The 22623-nt window shown below is 38.7% G+C and overlaps 2 protein-coding genes and 1 long non-coding RNA gene across 5 annotated transcripts; 1 reads left to right on the forward strand and 2 right to left on the reverse strand.

Annotated features, from left to right (window-relative positions):
- Positions 1-263: 263 nt before the first annotated feature.
- On the reverse strand, positions 264-2363 carry LOC121053996. The gene is made up of 3 exons (XR_005811475.1): positions 2213-2363; positions 1285-1386; positions 264-479 (listed from the first exon to the last, which is right to left on the reverse strand). It is a non-coding gene; the product is annotated as an uncharacterized LOC121053996 (long non-coding RNA).
- Positions 2364-3791: 1428 nt separating this feature from the next.
- LOC102719477 (F-box/LRR-repeat protein 17-like) lies at positions 3792-10887 on the forward strand. 3 transcript variants are annotated; one of them, XM_040522311.1, is made up of 12 exons: positions 3792-4258; positions 4355-4446; positions 6270-6371; positions 6856-7000; positions 7082-7266; positions 7395-7499; positions 7625-7722; positions 7830-8065; positions 8143-8209; positions 8294-8379; positions 10363-10439; positions 10516-10887. In XM_040522311.1, exons 1-11 carry the CDS (start codon positions 3905-3907, stop codon positions 10390-10392), a joined length of 1500 nt encoding a protein of 499 aa, XP_040378245.1. In that variant the 5' UTR covers positions 3792-3904; the 3' UTR covers positions 10393-10439; positions 10516-10887. The 3 variants fall into 3 exon arrangements, with proteins under 3 accessions (XP_040378245.1, XP_040378243.1, XP_040378244.1); XM_040522309.1 differs by having other exon boundaries at positions 10341-10439; positions 10516-10886; XM_040522310.1 differs by lacking the exon at positions 10516-10887 and adding an exon at positions 9109-9190 and having other exon boundaries at positions 10341-10429.
- A 1288-nt stretch (positions 10888-12175) lies between these two features.
- On the reverse strand, positions 12176-13723 carry LOC102710960 (auxin-responsive protein IAA11-like). The gene is made up of 5 exons (XM_015835161.2): positions 13315-13723; positions 12997-13190; positions 12785-12890; positions 12606-12667; positions 12176-12474 (listed from the first exon to the last, which is right to left on the reverse strand). Exons 1-5 carry the CDS (start codon positions 13614-13616, stop codon positions 12437-12439), a joined length of 702 nt encoding a protein of 233 aa, XP_015690647.1. The 5' UTR covers positions 13617-13723; the 3' UTR covers positions 12176-12436.
- Positions 13724-22623: the final 8900 nt, after the last annotated feature.

The raw sequence follows: 22623 nt of genomic DNA on the forward strand, positions 1-22623 counted from the left end.
CGGCGAGAATCTGCTGTGCATGCGAGAATCTGCACCTGTTGCCACGAGGAATAAATGGATTACTAGAGTGGACGGCGCGCGTTGAGCGCTCTGCCAGCGCATCTGTAATTAGGACAACAAATCATCACTTTCCCAATTGGGAAGATTTTATATATTAATCAACATTTATAAATATATTTAATCTACAAACAATATTTGCATATCAAAATGTAATATTGATAACAGTACAACATAGTTTTCATTTGAGTAAATGTTGGATAAAAACATATAATTTTTTATGTGCTTGCATCTACTCTTCTCAGGTCAGAGCGTAATCGAAAACATTGTTTCAAAAGCTTGTATAGAAAGTAAAAATGGGGCCATATGGTTTTTCAAATCGATTGAATTGATGTTTCAATGATCATTGTGGCTGCCTTTCCTGGAGGAATCTGGGATTCTTCGCTTGCTGATGTATAGTTATTAACATTTGCCATCTTATCCTGGAAGCAAGAAGAAAACATGTAATGATCTAAAGTGACAATTGGTAATGGCATCGCATATAAAGTAGTAGCAATCTGTGTTAATCATATGCATAAATATGCAAAACCAAGCTACAAGCCATATTTGTAGTAAAGATAGGTAGGTATTTATACTAAACCAATTTTGTGATCGAACTATAAAAGAATATAAATCAAATAAAGTCGATAACAAAATAATGTCACTGTGCAAAACCAGCCACACGAAAGAAAACCAGCTAAGAGATGTTTTAGGTTGGTATGAATGACATGTCAGAAGGGAAGAACTTAGATAAGATGCCAGATCAAGCAAATTAGCATTAAATCTTACTACTGAGGCTGATGAAATAGATATGTATACTACCCTTTAAAACATAAATGTATATAGACTAATATTTCAAATTTATTACATGACATTTTAGTGAGAATTGAGCAAATCTATAGAACAAAAGAATTCGGAAGAATGAGATGTCGTAGAGCTTATACTCTCGGAATACTTTTATTAATATATGCTTGGAAATAAGCACTTGACTGTACAGACAGAAATACATACTGACTTCCTATAAGTCACTAAATGAGCATAATGGACCATGCCCTGCTATCTAAAGTTTGAATGGCAATTTTGGAAAGTTTCAGAAGGTCAATTGATTGTTTATGAAGTAGAAAAGCCTCAAGCAATTTGGGAAAGTTCAATTTGGAAAAGTTTAAGAGGAAATAAGGTATGAAATCAAGTTCATGAATAATCTACCGAGTAGACAGCAGCAGTGTAGGCAGAATTCACGGGACTTACCGCAACTACAGCCCACATCCACCCAGTTCAAGACAATTAACAAAAATAAGGCTTTCCAATCTAGTATCACCAATGGCCATGGTAGTATGTGTGACTCTGCAACTAAAATGAGTCAAATGAATTAGCTTCTAAGTAATGTAAGTTAAGGTATTGTTCCATCTAAAAAAAGATTGATTCATGTAGGATAGCCAATAAATTTAACTAAAGTGTAAGCATCATGTGTATTTTAGAAATACAGTTTTATCAGTTACCTCATGTAGTCCAGATTTATAAAAGTATAAGAATAAGCTAGAGCCAGGAAAAATCATGCAGCATAAATTGTGATGAAGACAACCTAAAAGCAACCAACTTAACAATAGGGTTGCACAATAACAAACCTACAACAGATTAAATGCCCAGAAATAAATATCATTCATAACAAATCAATAAGTCTGTAAACATATAATAGGAATGCAGAATAATAAATTGATAAATATCTGTAGTAAAATAGTACCTTACCATTGTGGGCAACGATAGCAAAGATCATTAATTGATGATTGCTAGTTTACGTGGAACAAATAACAAAAATCATATTGATTAGGAAATTAGACATATATTTCCAACTGTTGTGTATGTTCTGCTGCCATGACATGTAAAACGATCATATATTTCTAATATCGAAGTAAGCTTGATGTGGCAGTGTGCAACAAAATTAGCAGAAACAAAAGACTGCTTATTTTATTCAGTAAAATGCAGATAATAGCACACAGATTAATCCATCACACAAACACAGATTTTAGGTGGTACCACAACGTAAAATTTGAAGGGTCCCTTCATAAATTTTGTTTATTCATAAATAAGTGGAAATCGATGCAATCTGTTTACCTGATATGACACTGATAAGAACAATCAATGGTAGAATCAATACATGGTTGACCTTTTGCAGTACCTATCCTTCTGCATCGGAGGAGAGAATGGATGAGCTTGCGCTAAAGCACCGACCATTCCTGGCCATCCACGTTGTCAAGCGCGGCGAGTCAGTGTCGGCCGTTAGCAGGTGAGGCAACGGGCGGCCGGCGCGTCGGGGGCAGGGTAGTTGTCGGGCGAAGAGGCGGCGGTCGGCCGGCGGGCGTAGAGGCGATAGGCGGATGGCGCGTCGGGGGGGGGGGGGGGTCGTTGTCGGGCTGACGTTGCGTAGGGTGGCCGGTGCAGCGTGGGCAGCGAGTCGGGGGGGCAGCGGAGACGGCGGCTGGCCGGCGCGCCGGGGGTGGGGACGGCGTATAGGCCACTCCCTTGGCTGGAATCGCCGCCGGATGGGGTGGATGGCATGGGAGGAGGATGCGCCGATGCAGGAGGCGGCGTGGGGGAGGACGGCAGGGGGAGGGGGAGAGATGGGTAGGGTTTGTGAAATATATGTTTTTCAGAAAAGCCCCTCTAATTTATGTTTTTAAGACCCGCGGTTCTATTATCGGAATTTTCTCTTCTTCGCAGATGATTTTTTATTTTGTGGAGGGTCTATAAATATGCAAAACGTGAGAATATACTCATAGGGACTAATAACAAATAACCAGCTATTTATAAGAAATTTGCAACTACTATAAGGGCTTTTTTGCAAAATGGCCAGAAAAAGGCTGGGGTGTGGCATGTCGGCCTCCACGAGTGGCCACGCCAGCGCAGATTGATCCGGAGGCCTCAAAATCCCGCTGCTTTAAAGTATTATAATTTTGTCTGTTCTGCTTGCTGTGCCAATGTTGAAAAAAATTCAGATTAGGAGATCTTAATTAGGGCATTGCATGAAGCAATTCTTGTTGTATTTGTCTTTGTGACGGTGCTGACATTTGATTTCCCATCAATAGACCATATTTTTAGTACAAAGTCAATTGCACGGCAACAGGTGCAGGCAGTCCCCATCTCTAGCATGTGTTGGCCTTAATAGGCTGCACTTCAACCTAACAAGGCCCAAAGTGATGTGGAGAAATGATGCCATCTCACTATCTGCATGTCACGTCACATCTCTTAAACCTGTGATTTTTTGTTAGTTAGACCGTATACATGGTGTTATATGAAAAAGTAATTAGAACCTATGGTTATGTGTTACAAAGGCTCCTAAATCTGGGGTTTTCTGAAATTAACTCTTTACTATATGATTCCGTTGATTTTATTGTTACATATTTGATCGTTTATTTTATTTACAAAAATTATACAAATATAAAAAATATAAGTTATACTTAAAAACATATTTAGTTAAATAAGTCGAACGATTATACACATAACAAAATATCAACAACCTAATTTATTAAAATATCTCTTAGTACCATTCATATACCTTACGATACGTGGGAGTGTCCTAAAGTTAGTTCACTTTTATAACACGACGATTTCACAATTTTGGAAATGAACGAGTCTCCAGTAAAAGTTGGTGATTGTGGAGGTGGGCGAGAGAAGGATGGGGACATGTGTACCGTACGTGCAGCCATCTAATCCAAGCGTGGCGTCGTCCCGGCCCCGAAAAATGGCGCCAATCCGTCCCCAATCTCCCGCCCTGCCCTCCACCCCCAGCTGCTGAGTGGAGCCGAGCGCTCCTATTTCCCCATCCCATCCCATCCCACCCCACCCACAACCGCGCGCAAACCCTAAATCCATGGCGTCGATGCCCAGGCCGCCCCCGCCGCGCCCCAAGACGCGGGGGAGCTACAACTGCGGCCGGTGCGGCCTCCCCAAGAAGGGCCACGTCTGCGTCGCCGGGGGCCCGACCCCCTCCCCGTCCTCCTCCGCCAGCGGCGGCGGCGCAGTAGGAGGAGGGGAGGGGGCCAAGCTCCGCCGCGCGCTCTCGTTCGACGAGGCCACGCCCTCGTCTCCGGAGAAGAAGGCGAGGGCGGGGGAGGAAGGGGAGGGGGAGGTGGTGGCGGTGGACGAGGATGAGGGGGGCGGGCCGGAGCCTGAGCTGGAGCTGGAGCTGGGCGGGAGGGCCGTGCCGAGGGAGGTCATGGCGGAGGTGCTGCGCCGTCTGGGCCCCAGGGGCGTCATGGCCGCTGCGGCGGTCAGCCGCGGCTGGCGCGACTGCGCGGGCCGCGTGTGGCGCGCGGCGGAGGAGCTGCGCCTCCGCGCCGCCGGCGTCAGCCTCGTCGGCGCGCTGCTCCCGCGGTGCCCCGCGCTCTCGCGGCTCTACCTGAGAATGGAAAGGTGAGCGTGCGTGGTGAATCTGAACGAATCCGATTCAAAACGACGAGATTTTCACACTGATCTGGTCATGCCCCGTGAGACTGATACCTGGATCTTTCATATGGTGTTTGCCATGGACACGTGTTTTTCTAAAATTATTTGTTGGTTAAACGCCATAACACAAATCATCATTCCTTTCAAAAAACACAAGTGTTCCAAGTAAAACTGATGGCCGATCTGCCAGTGCTGCTAGAACAATTATCTCTAGTTGGTATGATAGCCGAATGCCATTTTATTGGATGTGCTGTGGTGCATATCTGCCTAAGCTGTGGGCATCATGAAACTATGTTATTGGATTATTACTAGTGGTTGGATGTGCAAATCCTGTAAGGTGAGGGCACTATGAAACTGTTGGGAAATGCTGTTCATTTCTGCTTTTTTTTTTGGGTTTTCGATGAGAAAAGCTCACTTGTTCCATTGAGGGGATCATCAGATCTTGATGTTTGGAGATTTATTTTGGGCAATTTTTTGGGGAGTGTCGCCTGCCAGTGTGGCAAGGTGAAATATATTGGGGAAATGCTTAACATGTCTCTGTCGATATCTACTTGTTTTTGGACGATCTCTTGATATAGTTGCAAGGGTAACGTGTCCACCTTTCACAAGTGATTAATTAGGCTAATTTGTAGGAAATGTGAATCTAATTGATTGTTGCCTTTCATGATGGACAGTGTACAATTAGTGTCAGAATGCAATCTGCTATTTTTGAGCAGCAGAAACAGTTACTTGTATTATATGATTTGGGCGGTCTATCGCGGTATCGCCAACTAATTTCAAAAACTTTAAAAGTAGTACAAAGTTCGGTCTGTTAAAACCCACTCAGTTCAGTTATTGTATGTTAAAGTGTTAATTGTGCTTGCTGGATTGGCCTATACAGAAGAACATACATCTATTCTCATTTTCGAAAAGATGGTTCAGTTGGCTAAAATCTGCTCAGTTCAGTTATTGTACGTTAAAGTGTTAATTGTGCTTTCTGGATTGGCCTGTACGGAAAGAATATACATCTATTCTCATTTCTGAAAAGATGGTTCTTTTAATTTTTCTTGGCTCCTCTTTGTTGTGATTGGTAAAACTTTTCTTCATCAGAAATTATAGTTATACTAATTGATTCTATGGTTGTGGGCACAGTATTCTGTTTATGTATGCATGGTCAATTGGATGGACATGGATTAGCTAACATTTTTGTTGGTAAAAGAAAAGGACAATTGAGCTCAGTATGTTTATGTAGGCATGATTTTCCATGACCTGCTGTGCTGGTACAATACATAGACGAAAATAAGGAAAGCTCTTTTATCGTCTCTTCAAATTGTACCATAGTTGCCTTATACCTCATTTGTCCTATCTTTTTCATCTGTTAACCTTTAAAGATCCCTTTCTTTTTAATACCTTTAAAGTGGCCAGTGACCACCAACTAACAGGTCTATTATCATTTGAGTAACTGTAATATTTGTCATAAATGTATTAGAAGTCATGTCCTAAAGGTTTCAAGCACGCTGCCATTCTGCCAATTGTAGAGCAAGCATTACACCTTTTGTACTTACTTTTGCCTTTTTCTTTTGCCATCAATATAAACATTTGGTGAACCCTATTAACAGTGAACTTGTGCTAGTTAATATAGCTTTAGTATGTTGTTTCTGTTTCTTGCACTGAGATGATGCTATACTTATTACAGGTATATTGGCAGTCCATAATTTATATAGCTGTAGATTTTGCGGTTTCTGTTTATTGTGCTGAGAAAAAGATGTTATATTTATCACAGGTATTCTGTTGTTTGATATTTTATGCAGTGATGTTGATGCCACTATGCTGGCCTGTCTTGCGTTTTCCTGCCCAAGTTTGGAAACTCTTGAGATCAGCATGTCTGACAATGCATTCAACAGGATGACTGGGTACGTTGAAACTTTATTAGTTAATGCATACGAGCATATATATCTTGTCCTTTTGTCTTTTGGTTCGTTAATTTTCATTATTTTTGAGTGAATTGCTTGGATATAATTTGAATAGCTCAAATTGACATGCATTATTTTGCAACTGCTACCTTCCCATCTGAAAATTGCCATGTGAAATCAAGGTTCCTAGACTATTAGAATCTACCAAGCACGGATTTGTTCCTCTACAATTCTACTGTTAAAAAAGCAATGTAGTTGGTTCTTTCCTTTGCTGATATTTTTTGTTATCCCCTTAATCATCTTACCGTGTAATGTTATGTGCTTGCATGAACCAGTTTTACTCATGGGCTATGTTGCCATATAAGTCATCTTGAATGTTTAATATTTATTATTTGATTTTAAATAATCTTAAAATAACAGCAACAGTATTAGCCTCCCACTTCCAGAATTTGTTTCAAATAAAAGCTGTTTCTGTTCTCAACAGGGAGGAACTAAGTCGGTTTGTTTCGGAAAAGCATTCTCTCTCAGTTCTCAAAATTGGTGGTTGCTCTAACCTTGGTTTTCTTAATCTAAACTCTTCAAGCCTGTCAATTCTTTGGCTGTCAGATCTTTGTTCCCTTTCAAAATTGGTAATATTTTATTCTAATACTTTAACAATTCAAGCAGCTTCCCTTTCAGCTATTATTCATTGGACTGTAAATGCTTTTTAGGTCATAAATTGTCCTAACATGAGTGAGATCTCACTGTGCTTCACGCAACAAAGTAACGACTGTACTGATCTTGTTACATTGATGGATGGCCTGGGTCGTACATGCCCTAACTTAAAAAACATGAACATATCATCGGCTCAACTATCCAATGAAGCTGTGTTCGCTCTAGAGGGTGCTAACCTCAGGTATCTTTCCAATCCACCACGCTTTTAATGTGGCTGGATCTTTGAGCTATAGCTCAATATTTATCATCGTAATGCCTAATTATTTAGCAATTAAACCTTTTGATCTCTATCATGTTATTTTTTCGCAGGGGCTTGTGCATGCTCTCGTTGATTCTAGGTTCAAAAATAACAGATGCAGCTGTTGCATCTATTATTCGATCTTGTGCAAGCTTGGAATTGCTTGATTTAAGCGGGTAAGCTCAACTTTATGTTGGTAGAAATAAATAAAATACAAAGTCATCATAAAGCTATTTATTTATTTCCCCTCTGAAGTTTTTCCAATTTAACAGATGTAATACCTGTTTTGAATATACTCCAGATCTAGTATCAGTGATAATGGTGTTGGGATGATCTGCAAGGCATTCCCTCATACTTTATCAAGGCTACTCCTTGCTCTTTGCCCAAATGTGACGACATGTAAGACATATCTCTTCTCATAGTTTATTATTCATGCTCCATTAAAGACTCTACCTGTATCTGTTTACGTGATCCAGTGTAAAAAACATCCCTTTGTCTTTTCATAGGTGGGATCCAATTTGCAACAGCACAATTACCACTTCTTCAGCTCATGGACTGTGGGATGACCTTATGTGCTAGTTTGCAGAATGAGAAACAGGGGCCTTATTTCGGTGAAATTAATGGATCCATTAGATTTTGTCCGAAATTGCCCACCTCTAAAAAGCAGCCTATTAACCAAAAGCTTATTGTTAAGCATGGTAATCTGAAGAAGCTCAGTCTATGGGGCTGTTCAGCAATAGATGTAAGCGTTTTGGAATTTGCAGGTATTGATTCATTCAAGTTATCATTCATATGGTTTGCTAATTTCACATATGGCAGGCTCTATATCTAAATTGTCCAGAGCTGAATGATCTAAATCTCAACTCCTGTACAAATCTAAATCCAGGTCTTATGTCCTTTCTCTCTCTTCAGGTTGTTGTGTATGTTGATAGTAGCCATCTTTATTAACCATCTAAAATGCTTTCCGCAGAACGGTTGCTTCTTCAATGCCCAAATTTAAAGAATGTGCATGCATCTGGTTGTCATGATATGTTGATTGGAGCAATCAGAAACCAGGTACAGTTTATTGAACCATTTCTCATGCCCATGTGAACTTTCCTTTTTGATAGAGCTTTCTTCCACAGCTCATTATTTATGAGTGCAGTAGCAGTAAAATTCAAGGTCACCGGATTATACTAGCATTATTTAGGCCCAAGTTAGAATTGAGGAAAGATATGGAATTTTGGACAATTACAATTCTATTATAAGAAAAGTCCTATGGAGGCCTTTGGAAATTGGAATTCCTAATATGGCTGACCACTGCATATGGATATTGGAGGAAAATTTTCCATACCTCATGTTTTCATTTCTTTCTCGTCCAACACTACATTTTTCTGGCTTTGTATCTAAACAAATTTTGATGTTTTCTGGTGCTTTTATGCTCCAGTAGGATTTTGAGTGATCATGACTCTCAATTCCTGCATTTATCCTATTTGTGTGCTTTGAGTTTCTTGTGTTGCAAGTAGGCTCATAAGGTGACAAGCATCGAACCATTCACTGTGAGCAACAAGAAATTGGAATTCTGGTGGAATGGTTGGATATTGTTAAGAATGCTCGTCAACAGCGTGTTCCGCTCATCAATAAATGTAGACATGTGCAGATCGCAGAATTAGATTTGTCCTGATAACCATAAGTTTGCTAACTACAAGTTTAGTTTGTAATTAGTTGGAAAATGGCACTTGTATCCAACTTGGTGGAAAAACATCTAATTTTTCTTTTGGTTTTTGGCTCATTTTTACCCTCCAGAAACTGAAAAACCGAGACAACATAGTGAAGAAAAGTGTTTCGATTGGAGTCTAGCAAGGAGTAAGCAGCAAGCAGGTTGAAGGTATACCAAACCATAGGCAATACATAACTTAGATATAAACCATAGTACCATACAATTGGATGTGGTGTGTATTCATTGTGATGGCTGATGCCCATGGGCATGTGACTGATGTTGTAATTTGACATTATTTTTAACAAGATTCAATAACAATGCAACTCCTGCTCTCCTTAAAATGAATGTATAGGAAATTTCTCACAAAAATCTCTGTAGCAGACTTCCCTCCCTTTAAAAATGTGTATACTGGACTTCGGCAACTTGGTCTAAGGTCATCCAACTCCATGAGTGTTCAGGTTTCAGGCCCAATAACCCAGACCATAGGCGGGCAATAGAATTCCACCTGTATACTCTTATACATTCATCAGTCTCCCTGTGGATGTGTTCTTGCCCCTAAGGGGTTGGCTCTTGATTGGCTGTCCATGGTGGTCATCTACTATTGACATACATGTTGATGTGTGTGCGTGTGTTTGGACTTGGGCATTATCCATCGTGTTGTGACTGCTAGTGACCCTAGGCTTTCATGTGCTTTGTTGCTTTGCTATCCTTTGCCACCCCTCACAAATTTAGAGTTGAGCAGTTTAGGTACACTGACAAGACGCCCGACTATGTCTGCTGCTGCTACCAGCATCAATTTTGAGAGAGCATAAGGTGTTGGCAGTCGCCAGTTATCTAATTGCTGTTTGAAATGCATTGCCTCTTATTAGAATCAAAGATGAACCAGATTAGTTAGTAATCCAATCAACTTGCTGTAACTGGTTGAGGTGCAAATCGGCCAGAAGACTTTAAATTGATGATTGAACAAATCATTGTAGCCTCTTCTTTATGGCATAATTTATGCAACAAATGTGTTCCTAAATATCATATGTGGAATAAACATGTTCCTAGGAACTTCATACGTAAACAGTTGGGTTTCACATTTTTTGGGGTAACCAGTGGTAACTGGCCTGTTACACTTCTGCTTCTGGATCAGGAAAACTCTTATACCTCCTTTCGGCTCTTAGTTTGTATTACACACAAGAAGAATATACAAAGCTGAGAAGCTTTTTTTTGTATAAAAAGTTTCAGTTGAGCCAGACTTTCTTTTTGAACAAGGTCTGGTAGAGTATTGTCCCCCGTCTTCCATTTTCCAATGTATTGCCAAAATTTTTGCCAGGTTCTGAATGAGTTCGCTGCAGCTGAATCACATCTTCCATGCAAGCGGCTAGCAGATGGTTCAAAAAGGGTTCGACTTCCGCAATTCTCTCAGCAAGAGGTAACCTCATCCACTTAGCTGCGTAATCTCTTGACCATTATACCAACATATTAATCTAACCCTTGAATACTTCCAGCCATCGGAGGACAAAAAGGGGATTGGTTTAAGGCAGAACCAGTGCACCGTTCATCTTGATTGATAGTAACGTAACCAGATGTTGAAACCTGAGCATTGTTATTGTACACATCCTAATTTTATGCATTCTGGAGATTGTTAAGTTGTGCATGCAGTAATGTCTCCAAACTTATACTAGTTTCTATGATCCTTGTTGTATAAGTTGCTTTTGGCAACTGTTTCCACTGCTTATGGTGTGCTACCCTGGCCTGTAAGACTTCTGTAAAACAATAATATGTAGCCCTGACGATATATTCCATTCTATTTTATTCGGGACAATAAAGAGCCTGAATCCTTTGAAATGATGTGCATAGGGCATGTTTAACTCGTTAACGCCACTTGTGTAACTCTTCGGCTGCTATCTTTTCACCATTTCACGTCTTTGCACAGTATATGCAGTCATTGTAATGCATATATTTTACTCTGTTATTATATTCAAAGAAATCAAGTGGTATATTTTACTATGCTGGTAAGTCAGAAAAGTAGTTAAATTATACTGTGTTACTAAGTCTGAAAGAAATGAAATGGTTTGAAAATCTCACTGATGGATCTTCCTCCATGGTGAATGTGAATATACATGCTAGTTTAGACGGGTTGGTACTAATGACCGTACTAGCTATGTCCCCTTCTGGTTTCTGTCTGTATTGTTCTTAACGTTTTAAAACTTAGTTTAAATTTGTTCATAGTACTTTGCCTTCCGAAATGTCTCCTTGGGAGGAAGAAGATCCAGAAAGATCACAACTCATGATACCATCTCTTGTAAATTTCTTGCTAGCATTGCTACAACTTGCAAGAACTGGTGACGTAAAAGCAATGCAAGATTCTTTTACACCACTTGATTGTTACTCTTGCTCTGGTGCATGATAGGAGCATCTGAGAACGCCCGGGTTGTTTGGGACGTGTCATCATTACAAGGGGACATAGGATCAACAAAAGAAAATTATGGTTTTTGCATTAGCTTAAGGTAGCTTCATCATACAACAACCTCCTTTTTGGATACAATATTAATTCACACACACATATATACAATAGCATTGGAAGCAGCAGCCCAAAGTTCCTCAAGATAATGGCACTGCTTTTCCAACGCCACTTGTTTCTTTTTTTTTTTCTGTTGCCAACCTTGCATTATTTGCTTATGGAGCAGTGCATTGCACATCTTAAATAAGCAAATATAATACAGATAGACAAGGGAAAAATAAATAATGCTTTTAGTTAAACTCACAACAATATATTATTGATGCATCATTACCGGTGAAACACATATAAAATGATCCCCTATATCTCTATGCACATGGCATGTCTCCTCTCTCTTTAGCTGGCTGAGAATTAATTAATAAAACATAAGAGATGCGCGTGTGTGTATGCATATCACACGTAGAGGTTCATCAAACAGTCGAGATATTAGTGTTTCTTGAGCATACTACATCACAGAGAGATATAATCTCATCATTGAACCCAGATCAGCCAGTTTAATTAGCAGCTGGACAACTAAACAATGCTGCTACTGGTAGACATCTAATCATTATTATCAGTTGAATAGCCACGATGATCGAGCATTGCTGTTAGACAAGCTGCAGGATACCCGCAGAAGAACAGGTCTCACCAAGCCGCATTTCCCGCGAAAAAAAATAAGTACTATTAAAAAGAAGAGAAAAAAAAAGAGATGACGCAAGAATGACATCTTTGTGACGTATATATACTCCATATATAGTATAACAAATGGAGCTGACCCACATGTAAATACATACATCGAAACGCCTTAAGAGGAAAAAAAAACTGAGATGACACAGGCTTAATCTGGCTGAATTACAGCAAACATTTAATTGCTTGATACTAGTGTATAATACAGAGAGAAGCAAGGCCATGCTGCTGCTTCTCCTTGATCAGTTTCTGCTCTTGCGTTTCTCCATTGCCCTTGGTGCTGAGAAAATTAAACGAAATCATTTTGTTAGTGCCAAATTATTTATAAAGCATATGTAAAAACACATTTTTTATCTGAAAAATCTGAACCAGTGAAACTTTTGCTGACGGAATACTGAGCTAGCTACTGACCGAGGCCAATGGCTTCTGATCCTTTCATGATCCGGAGGCGTTTGCACGAGTCGACGAACATACTGTATATATGCCACAGTTAGTAGCAACATAATTAAAGGAGATTAATGATCAGAGAGAAGAGGGAATTATGTCCAATCTGGTGATGGAGATTAATCTGAGGTGGTCGATCGACTTACTCCCATGGCACGTCGCCGACGAGCATCCAGTCGCCGTCCTTGTCCTCGTACGTCGACACGAACTCCGGCCCGTCGACATCCTTGAGCTTGCCGTCGTTGCTGGAGCCTGAACAATCCAAATTAACCCAGATGCAAACATTAGCATCGATCGGTCGATCGATCTATGGCGTACGTGCAGAGCAGCATGAGATCGATGAGATGCATGTATGTACCGATGGTGAACATGTTGTGGAGCGCCATGGACAGGTCCTTGTAGCTCCTGTACATCCTCAGGTCGATCTTCCTCAGGTACGGCGCGCCGTCCATGCTCACCTTCACCATCGCCGCCGCCGCCGCCTTGTCAGCTTTGTCGGCGAGCACGTTCTTCCTGAACGACCTGACCGGCGGCCACCCAACCGCCTGCGCCCTGACGTGCCGAGATCATGCGAACAAACCAACATAAGATTTTCTTGGAGACAAAACGAAACGATCAGTCGACGCAGAAATGGAGATGATATGATTCAGGTTCTCGATCGCCGACGACGACGTACTTGGGCGCGCGCGGCTTCTCGGGGTCCGGCTGTGCGGTGACCACGCTGCTCTGGCTCGGCGACCTCTTCATCGTCGTCTTCCCGTCGGCGGCCGGCGGCGGCGCCGCGTCGTGGGCCGCCTGTTCTTTCTCCTCCTCGTCATCGCGCTCGTCCGCCGGGGCTGCAGGTGCGGACGCCAGCTGCAGCTTGAGCTTGAGGTCGACGGTCTCGGCGAAGCCCCTCTTGCCGGAGCTCCTCGCGGCCTCCCCGCCGCCGGGGAGGCCGAGCCGGAGCTCGGTCTCATCGAACCCGAGGCCCGCCATTGATCGGTCGGTCCCGGCCGGCCCCTTCGATCGATCTTCTCCAATGCACAAGATTGAGCTAGCTCGCTCTCTCGATTCTTGGCTTTGGCTTGGAGAAGAAATGATAATGGAAGGTGAATAATAATATGTGCTTAAAGAGCTCCTCCTGCTGGAGAGCTGTATATAATGGAATCTAGCTAGCTAGGCTCATGAAACATCATGCAATAATAATTAGTTGGCATTAAAGAAAGAAAAAAAAAGCAATCCTTTTTTGGTCATGAAACTTATATTGGAGTATATTTTTCGCTATAAACTTGAAAAATCAGTTCTTTTTTCATTCTTGGATTTTAAATATATATGATATAGCGCATTAAACTTTACTACATCCGTTTCATATTTGTATAGTAAGATTTATAGCTCAGATTTATCTATTAACAAATATATATGGTTTATATATATATCTATATTTATTACCATGCATATGAATCTTTACAAGACTATAAAGTACCTTTTGAAACATAGCGAGTATTTAGATTGCATAGGATATCACTATTGATACTATAAATATTAAAATTATAATATTATGTTAAACGTATTAGTTATATGCTCATTTAGTATTAGTTATATGCTCATTTGTAAATTTCCAAATTATTGATTTTAAATTTTAGAATTAAACAATAAAGCACTAAAATTGATAGTTCAATATTTGTATGTGATCATATTTATTAACTATGAATTTTGGAGTTATTAATTTAGAGTGCATATATTTCGTGATTTATTTAATATAAACTCTCAACATGATCACAGTCAGATAGTAGGGCCATCAAATCAATAGCCAGATTTCTCTAGTTAGCTCAGAGCTCTCTGAGTTATAGATGGTTGGTATGGCGATGGTTCTAACTGACGTGAAGTTGGTTTTGTCGATTTAAGCCCAACTAGTTACAAGGCTAAAGGTAGGAATTTAGAGTTATAGGAATAAGAAAACATGAGGTTGAATATCATCATTATTTTCTTTCAAAATCTATATAGAATTATCTATTATATAAGAATTTCAAAGGAAATAATACGATTCAATCGTTTGTTTGAATGGACTACTACCCGATTGAAATTCTCCTAATTTTCTACGTCAGTCCAACAAATCAAAGGGCCCTAAAATAATCTTTTTTTATTATGTAAGGTTTAGTTCATTTTATATTTGTGCAAGTCCGTCCCTAGGCATGTGCAAGGCGAACGACGACACATGACCCCCAACAATAGGAAGACTCCAGAAATTATGTGTTTTAATTTAAGTAAATATTTTTTAAATATATTTAGGATATCTTTATTCTTTTTTTCTTTGCAAATTTCTCCCTCTTTACTCCACTGAATTAGCTAGAACACATTTTTCTTTTTCAGCTTCGATGGTAATCATGGCTATCTTAAATAATTGTATTTTCTAACAACAATGTGAGCATGTGTTTTAGTCAGTAAGGATTCCATTTTCATTTAGTAAGAAAAACGGAATTGTGGCAACAGTTCTTCTTCTACTTAGCCAAATTAACACTATACATGTTAGGTGAGTTTTTTTTGGGTGAGAGAGGGGTTAGTTATCTGACACAGAAAACGTAGTAATAGATTAGTACATGATTAATTAGTCATTAATTATGAATAAAAAATAAAATATGATTTTAAAACAACTTTCCTATAGAAAAATTTTGTAAAAAATACCGCTTAACAGTTTGGAAAGTGTGCGCACAGAAAACGAGAGAACTATGATAACTTAGCCCCTTGCCAAACGCGGCCTACGACATATATCTAAATAACCCGCCATTTGATTGATGCTAGCATTATTGACGTGGTTGGAGAGGTCACTAGCTATAATGTAAATCAAGCAAAAAGTAATGGTAGTAGACACCCATCCTAATATATTGTGAAACGTAGATATATAAAGTATTGGTCTATCATAGTATTTATATTTTTAAAGATATAATGTCCTTATGTATTTGACATGCACAGGCCGGGCCCCCAAGTTGTTATGGACGATCTTGTAGCTGTGATAATACTATACTGATAGTAATTAAGTAGAATACTCTTGGTAAGTACCACCGTAAAAATACTCTTACGCACATTGTATGTTAAATATGAGTGTGTATATTCCCTTTTCTCTTTTAAGGGAAGAAAATTACCAACTCAAATATAAGATCTAGAGTCCATTTGATATTTTGAACAATGTTTCGAGTGCACTAGATGCATATACTATGTACTATCTCCGTTTCATAATATAAGATCTCTGTTTCATAATATAAGATATTTAACTTTTTAGTTGTAACGTTTAACCATTCGTTTTATTCAAAAATTTAGTACAAATATAAAAAATGACAAGTCACGCTTAAAAATTTTTTGATAATAAAGTAAGTCACAAGCAAAATAAATGATATTTCTATATTTTTTAAATAAGACGAATGTTCAAACGTTGCAACTAAAAAAGTCAAATATCTTATATTATGAAACGGAGGTAGTACGTGTTAAATTGTGCGTGTGTGGTGATGTGTTGTCTGGTCCTTTGGTTGAATTAATTAGCTCTGGGTTTTTCATGATTGTTGAATTACTTTTCTTTTAAAAAAACGAACTGCCCCAGACCATGTCAATTTCATCGAAAATAGCATAAGTAAACAACTTTATACAAATATAATAAACAAAGAAATTAACAGCTGTACATGAAGCTGGGAAGGAAAAACTGAGGGACAAGCTGTGAGAGGTGTCCTGCTCTTGCTAATGCCCACTCCTTAATTTTTGGGAATGCATGAGATACTTCGACTTTACTTTTCACCTTACATGCATGTAGACTGATACAGCCACCAGACCCGTATGTCAGCCACCAAATAAAGAGACAAGTTACTTTAGAGGAGCTTCGTCTTAATTTTTGCTCCAAGACTAAGGCTCTGTTTAGTTTGAAAAATCTTTGGAAGGAAGGTCATATCGATGCATATGGTCATATATTTAAAGTATTAAATATAGTCTAATTATAAGACAAATTTCAAATTTTACTTGGAAGCCGCGTGACGAATGTTTTAAGTGTAATTAAGTCATCATTAGCACATGTTGCTGTAGCATTTATGGTTAATCATGTATCAATTAGGCTCAAAAGATTCGTCTCATGATTTCTTCAATAACTGTATAATTAGTTTTAATGCTGATATATATTTAGTGCTTTATTTAGATATCCATAGATTCGATGTAATTTTTTGAAAAAGTTTTTGAGGCTAATCAATAATTCCTTCCAACTTTGCTATGTGAAGTTAGATGAGACATGTGGGCCCCCTTTTCTTATGCTGTGGCAAGAGCTGTCCACGTACCATTCGTGTGTATGGTCATTTGTTGTCTGCCATGCTGAAGCCCTGAGTTGCATCCAGGCAGAACAAAGGTTGCATCCCGATCGCCGATCGATCACACAGGCACGTTGCTAGCTAAAACGAGTTTGTCTGAATATATATCGGTCGGTGTTTCACGCACTGTATCTAGCCAGCTCGTCGGTTTCTCGTTTATTGCATGCTATTTAAATAGTCATTAAAAATATAAAAAAAATATGAAGATAGATTAATATGTGATATATCATTACACAAACATGCAAGTTAAAATATGACTTCTACAATTCATAGTAAAAATAACAAATATGTGATTATGATTATGTGTATACTATTCACAGCTTAATTTGTTATTTTGTTGTGAATTATAGAAATCATATTTTATCTTGCATGTTTCCAATAGTGATATATCATATGTTATTCTATCTTTAAAAAAATTTATATTTTTTAATAACTATTTAGATAACATGTAATAGACGAGAAGCCCGACTAACGGACGTCTCCTCGAGAGTTGAATCACGCTCCTGTACTAGCTGGCTGTGCGCGTTGCAGTAGCTAGCTTTTGGAGCATGTATATATATATAGACATGCAGAATGATCAGATGGACATATCTCGATCGATCTGCATGTGCATGTATATATATATATGACTGACCGACAGGTTTTGTACATTGCATGACACAAACTGCATAAACGTATATATGCTGATGTCGTTTCATGCGTGTTTGTGTATGCATCGATCGTCCGCTATATAGAGCATATACATGTGTGTTATTTTACCACGTCGAATTATAATAGTTTTGTTTATTATATTGATCAAGTGTTGAGATTTTCATAAATCTCTCGATCTTTCTCTCCTCTTTATCCGTGTTGTTCTTCGTTACGCGTGCTCCCTCCCATTTCCTCCTTCGGTATTCTTCGCCGTCGATTCTCCCCAAATCATAACCTAGTGGCCCAACATCGGGTTTGACGGATTTGGTATCATAGGTACTCGGGTTTACCGAATCCAATGATTGTAGGTCCCAAAAGTGCTAAATCTAATTGCAACAGGTCTTAGTCATGGTTGAGGTCTACATGTCAATAACAACATTAACTACCAACCAGCCATTCTTGCAGGGAACAACTAGGAGTGGTTGGAGGGGTGAAAAAACTTGGCTTTCTATCCCTCTTTCTTTTATTAGCTACAATGGTGCATTGTGTGCCGGACCTAGTAGCGATGAGCTTGGGGTGACTAGAATTGTCCTGCCTTGCACCCTTCTTCTCTTGCAATTAGAGGAGAAGGGAAGCTCACGAGGAGCAAAAATGATACCTCCCTCTCCCTTCTTGACGCTGTTGAGTGTCTCAACCTGCCAATGCCATCATTATGGCTATGATTAGAAAATGGTGGCATGGAAGCCTTGATCCGTATCATCGCTATTGTCTACCTTAAGCTTGTCATCTTGTCGTGCCCTTAATTTTTTTAAGCACTTGGTTCCTACGACTCGTTTCTCATTTTGATGAAGAAGATTCATGCAGATTTGTTTGGAATGTTCAATCTGATTTTTTTTGTTGGATATTTGATCTAATCATTTCCCTTCAGGTTGGCTTATTTTTTTTCCTCTCCAAATTGATGTTCTTCTTTAATTATCTACCCAAATTGATGTTCTAACATGTATAATTAATTGCTGCGAAATTAGACTAAAATTAAACTTTCAAGCTTTTACAAGTCACAGATTTCTAGTAGTTTTTTTAGGGTTTATAACGATTTTTCAGAGGCACTTGCATAGGAACAAGTAAAAATGATAGCATCACAGCTGGCAGATCACTTAAGAGCCACATGTGGAAATAGTCTTATTACATGTGGTTCCTTATGTGGATCACCTATTAAAACTAATCTTTTCTACGTACAGTTGGTTGCCCACATTTGGTTAGAGACGATTGGCCGAGCTGCCTCTATAAAATTATTGAGTGATTTTACAATGTTTGCAAGCTACCTAGAGGCACAAGGATACGGGACGACATGAGTCATTGATCTGCAAGGGACAAGGTTCACAGAGAGAAAAGGTTATAATAGGTGGTAATGACGTAAATATGATGATATTAGAATGACAAATGTGTCTTCGTTCCACACATGAAAAGGTATGAGAAGATATTAGCTAGGTTACATTTGTACGTTTATTAGTTCTGATCATACGTAGTATTTTTATATGGTCTTTAATCTGTTACAAGAAAAGGACGACAGTGGACAATCTATTACAATGGAGGACCAACGATAGAGATGTGGCCGGAGGTAGAGGCGCCAACGGAGGTTGGGCCGGAGGGAGGATCGACAGAGGAAGAGGACCCAGAGGAAGGTGTGCGGCACTGCCTGTGGTCGCTGTTGAAAGAGACGGTCGCACAGTGTAGATTTATCAGGTCATTAAGGTTCGGTTTAGAAAGATCATGCAAATATGATCTCTACCACATAAATCAGGCCGAAGTTTGGAAACCGATTACAACATAATGGCCGAAGATTGAAAACTGATTACAAGAGAACATATTTTTCATCCCTACCACGTAAATGATATTTTACCGGTACGTTTCAATCCACTTACGCACTATGTACCTTTGCGGCACCTCTATATTTTGTTAGATATAATTGCCCATGTGTGCCAAACTGTCAATTACTTTTTAACCCTTAGTATCTTTATACCTCTAATACTTTTCATAAGATACCATTCGTCGTGAGCTGTTATAGTTATTTTAGGAATGCAAACACGATAAAAGATTTAAAAGGATTTTAGCAAGTAGTGCGGATCGCGACGTGGAGCACTGACTGTGCTCTCGTAGCCTTAATTATACCAAAATGAAGGGATTTTGAGGAAATTGAATGAACAAAAATGAAGATTAAATAATATCCGGCCAATAAATTGCAAGTTGTTGCATGAAGGACAAATAATCATTTAAATTAGATTAGCAAACAGAACTATATATATAGTTAGTTTCCTGCAGGAAAAATGCACTAGAGTTACTACTATAAATGCTTATCATTCAGTATAAGGTTATTGCAACACACAACATCTTATTTCCAGCCTACAAAATGAAATACAATGGAAATTATTATGCACTAATTTAGTGGGAACTCGGTCAGATGCAGTAGTACCACCTACTTAGTACATCGAACAAAAACATGGCTAATTACATTGCACCAGCTGCATCAACACAAAGCACCGTGTGCACAGCAATCTAGTTGGTGCAGTTTGTCAGAAATAATCCCATATACATAGCATGCAGACCGTCTAGAATCCAAGGAATTAGTTTTCTGTGGGCGACATGCATGCATAATGCATCCATCACTGCTAGCGCCGCGTTCAGTTGGAGTAAAATAGGCGTTAGTTATCAGCCGTGGGCAAATGTGGTAATATATTAATATATAAATTAATTAATTATTAATTATAAAAAATCTAAAATATATTAATATGATTTTTAAAGCAAATTCTTTATAGAAAGTTTTCAAAAAATACACTGTTTAGCGGTTCAGAAAATATGTGGGCGAAAAACAAGATAATCTGGGGCTAGGAAGAAAAGTGCCGAACGCGGGCCTAGATACATTTGAACATTTGATTAGGCATCAATAATATTCCAAACAAAAGGAAACAGTTGAAAAACACAAACACACAAACATATATATAGTTTATAAACTCGAGTGTACATGATCAGTACAGGCATTTGGCCTTGTTATTCTAGCTCGTGTCTGCAGGAGGTTGCAGGAACAGAAGGCATCTCTCAATAGTCAAATGCTATAGAGCAGCTACTGGGAAAAAAATAAAAAATAAAAATGCTCTGCATTGATTCAACCAATCATGCATGTTATACATGGACGGTAGCATTGTGACAGGGAATCAAGCTTGATTCTAGCGCGTTTGTTGAAGCTTATCATATAAACATGAAGCTAATTACCACCAAGAAAACAGTATAAGCTTAGCTTATTGGCTAGGTTGGAGTTGGACTGTATTGATGCTGACAATTGGAAAGATTTCATACACACCAGGTGCAGAAACAGCAAATTAATCGTCTTGATCATGGAGCATAGTACTATGTGTCGACATCGGAAGGAACACCTCAAGTTCTTAGCACATAAAGAAAGAGAAGAGGTTAGATTAGGTACATGTGTATAACTAGGTCAAGGCCTATATATGGCTATACATTTTTGTAATATTTTAATGCACTGGTTATTAATTAGTTCCATATATTATGGTGTCTTCTCCATAATTGGCTTCATCAATCAGGTTGCCTGAGATCTTAACTTTTGTTAGGCTGGTATATATACATTTCAGACAATGTATGTATATTTCAGTAAATATATATTTAATGAAGTTGCATTCCAAAACTCAAAGGGGGAGACTCATTGTTGTTGAGTTCAGGAAATAGTTAGGAAAATACTGCTTAATTTTATATCCCTGGATGCTACGACTGTAGTGCTTTGTTGTTGATCAACACATATGATACTTGATAATGTATATGCAAATTAATTGGTAGTGTTTGGTGGAGTTACTGTATTTACAAATAAAAAGTATACCTTCACAAAATTAAAAAATACTAGAAGTAATACTTCATGGTCTACTTGCTCAAAGATCTTCATGGTGTCTAGACTGTAAAAATGTCATACTGGAAGGACTCACTGTTGCAAGTTATGAATTTTACATTTACAATTAATCTGTCCATTTTGCTGGATTCATGAACTTGCAAGTTTGAGTGGCTGTAACTGTTGTTGAATGGCAATGCAGGAGAAAGTAGACTTAGGCTGCGTTCGGGAGTAATAGAAATAGGTGTTAGTTATCCGGCGTGAAAAACATAGTCATAATAGATTAGTACATGATTAATTAATTATTAATTATTAAAAAAATATAAAATAGAGTAATATGATTTTTTTAAAACAACTTTCCTATATAAATTTTTCGCAAAAAATACACTAGCAGTTCGGAAAACGTGCACACGAAAAACGAGAGAATATGGGGTAAGATAACTGAACGTGGCCTTACACAGATTTGACCCAGGGAAAAGGAGCTTCCTTTTTATTTCTTTTTCTTCTCTTGAGTTCATAATATATTCTGAAAGCATCCCAAGCACTTCAGCTTTCTAGAATGTGTCAAGTAAACAAGACTTTGAAAAGATATAATCTTGCCCCAACTTGTCCCAATGTAACTTCCATGATATCTTCTGAGTTAGCTAGCTAGCCAATAACACAGCAAGGGGGACCAGTTGGTTCCTCATCAATAAACTAACTTGTGCGAATGCACTTTGTGTAATTAGAATATAGCACAGTGCATCAATGCTTTGTGTGGGGGGTTTTGAAGCAAACAACTCCCACTAGGTTTTGTTGGGCCCTTTCCCAACCAAAGGAAGCAAGAACAAGATCAAAAGGGATCATCCAAGCAGCAGTATCTCATTTAGTAATGCAGGATGCACATACATATAGTGAGTGGGGAGAGGGGAATAAAGTGAAACAACTTGAGGAGGAGAGGAGAGGGCTTAAGTAATGATAGTTATTTATACTATCTTATACAAGTTTAAAGTTGGTTGATTTGTTCATTTCATTTAGTCGTTGCATGGCTTCTAGATTTAGTTATAATGATGACAGTCTTAATTAAGCTGGAATGACAAGTAATTTGAAATAGAAAGAGTTGCTTACTTTGTTGTTTGCCATGTTTTTTTTTCGCCCGTAG

Source organism: Oryza brachyantha, chromosome 3 (genome assembly GCF_000231095.2).
Source record: "Oryza brachyantha chromosome 3, ObraRS2, whole genome shotgun sequence".
NCBI lineage: Eukaryota > Viridiplantae > Streptophyta > Magnoliopsida > Poales > Poaceae > Oryza > Oryza brachyantha.

What these genes read in the sequence shown, in the direction of transcription:
- LOC102719477 (XM_040522309.1), top strand. Translation starts at nt 3,905, where the DNA reads ATGGCGTCGATGCCCAGGCCGCCCCCGCCGCGCCCCAAGACGCGGGGG. An exon ending in CTCTACCTGAGAATGGAAAG is followed by an intron (nt 4,447 to 6,269) that starts GTGAGCGTGCGT and finishes TATTTTATGCAG; the next exon opens with TGATGTTGATGCCACTATGC. An exon ending in CTAGAGGGTGCTAACCTCAG is followed by an intron (nt 7,267 to 7,394) that starts GTATCTTTCCAA and finishes ATTTTTTCGCAG; the next exon opens with GGGCTTGTGCATGCTCTCGT.
- LOC102710960 (XM_015835161.2), bottom strand. Translation starts at nt 13,616, where the DNA reads ATGGCGGGCCTCGGGTTCGATGAGACCGAGCTCCGGCTCGGCCTCCCC. An exon ending in GAGAAGCCGCGCGCGCCCAA is followed by an intron (nt 13,191 to 13,314) that starts GTACGTCGTCGT and finishes TCGGCACGTCAG; the next exon opens with GGCGCAGGCGGTTGGGTGGC. An exon ending in ATCAGAAGCCATTGGCCTCG is followed by an intron (nt 12,475 to 12,605) that starts GTCAGTAGCTAG and finishes TAATTTTCTCAG; the next exon opens with CACCAAGGGCAATGGAGAAA.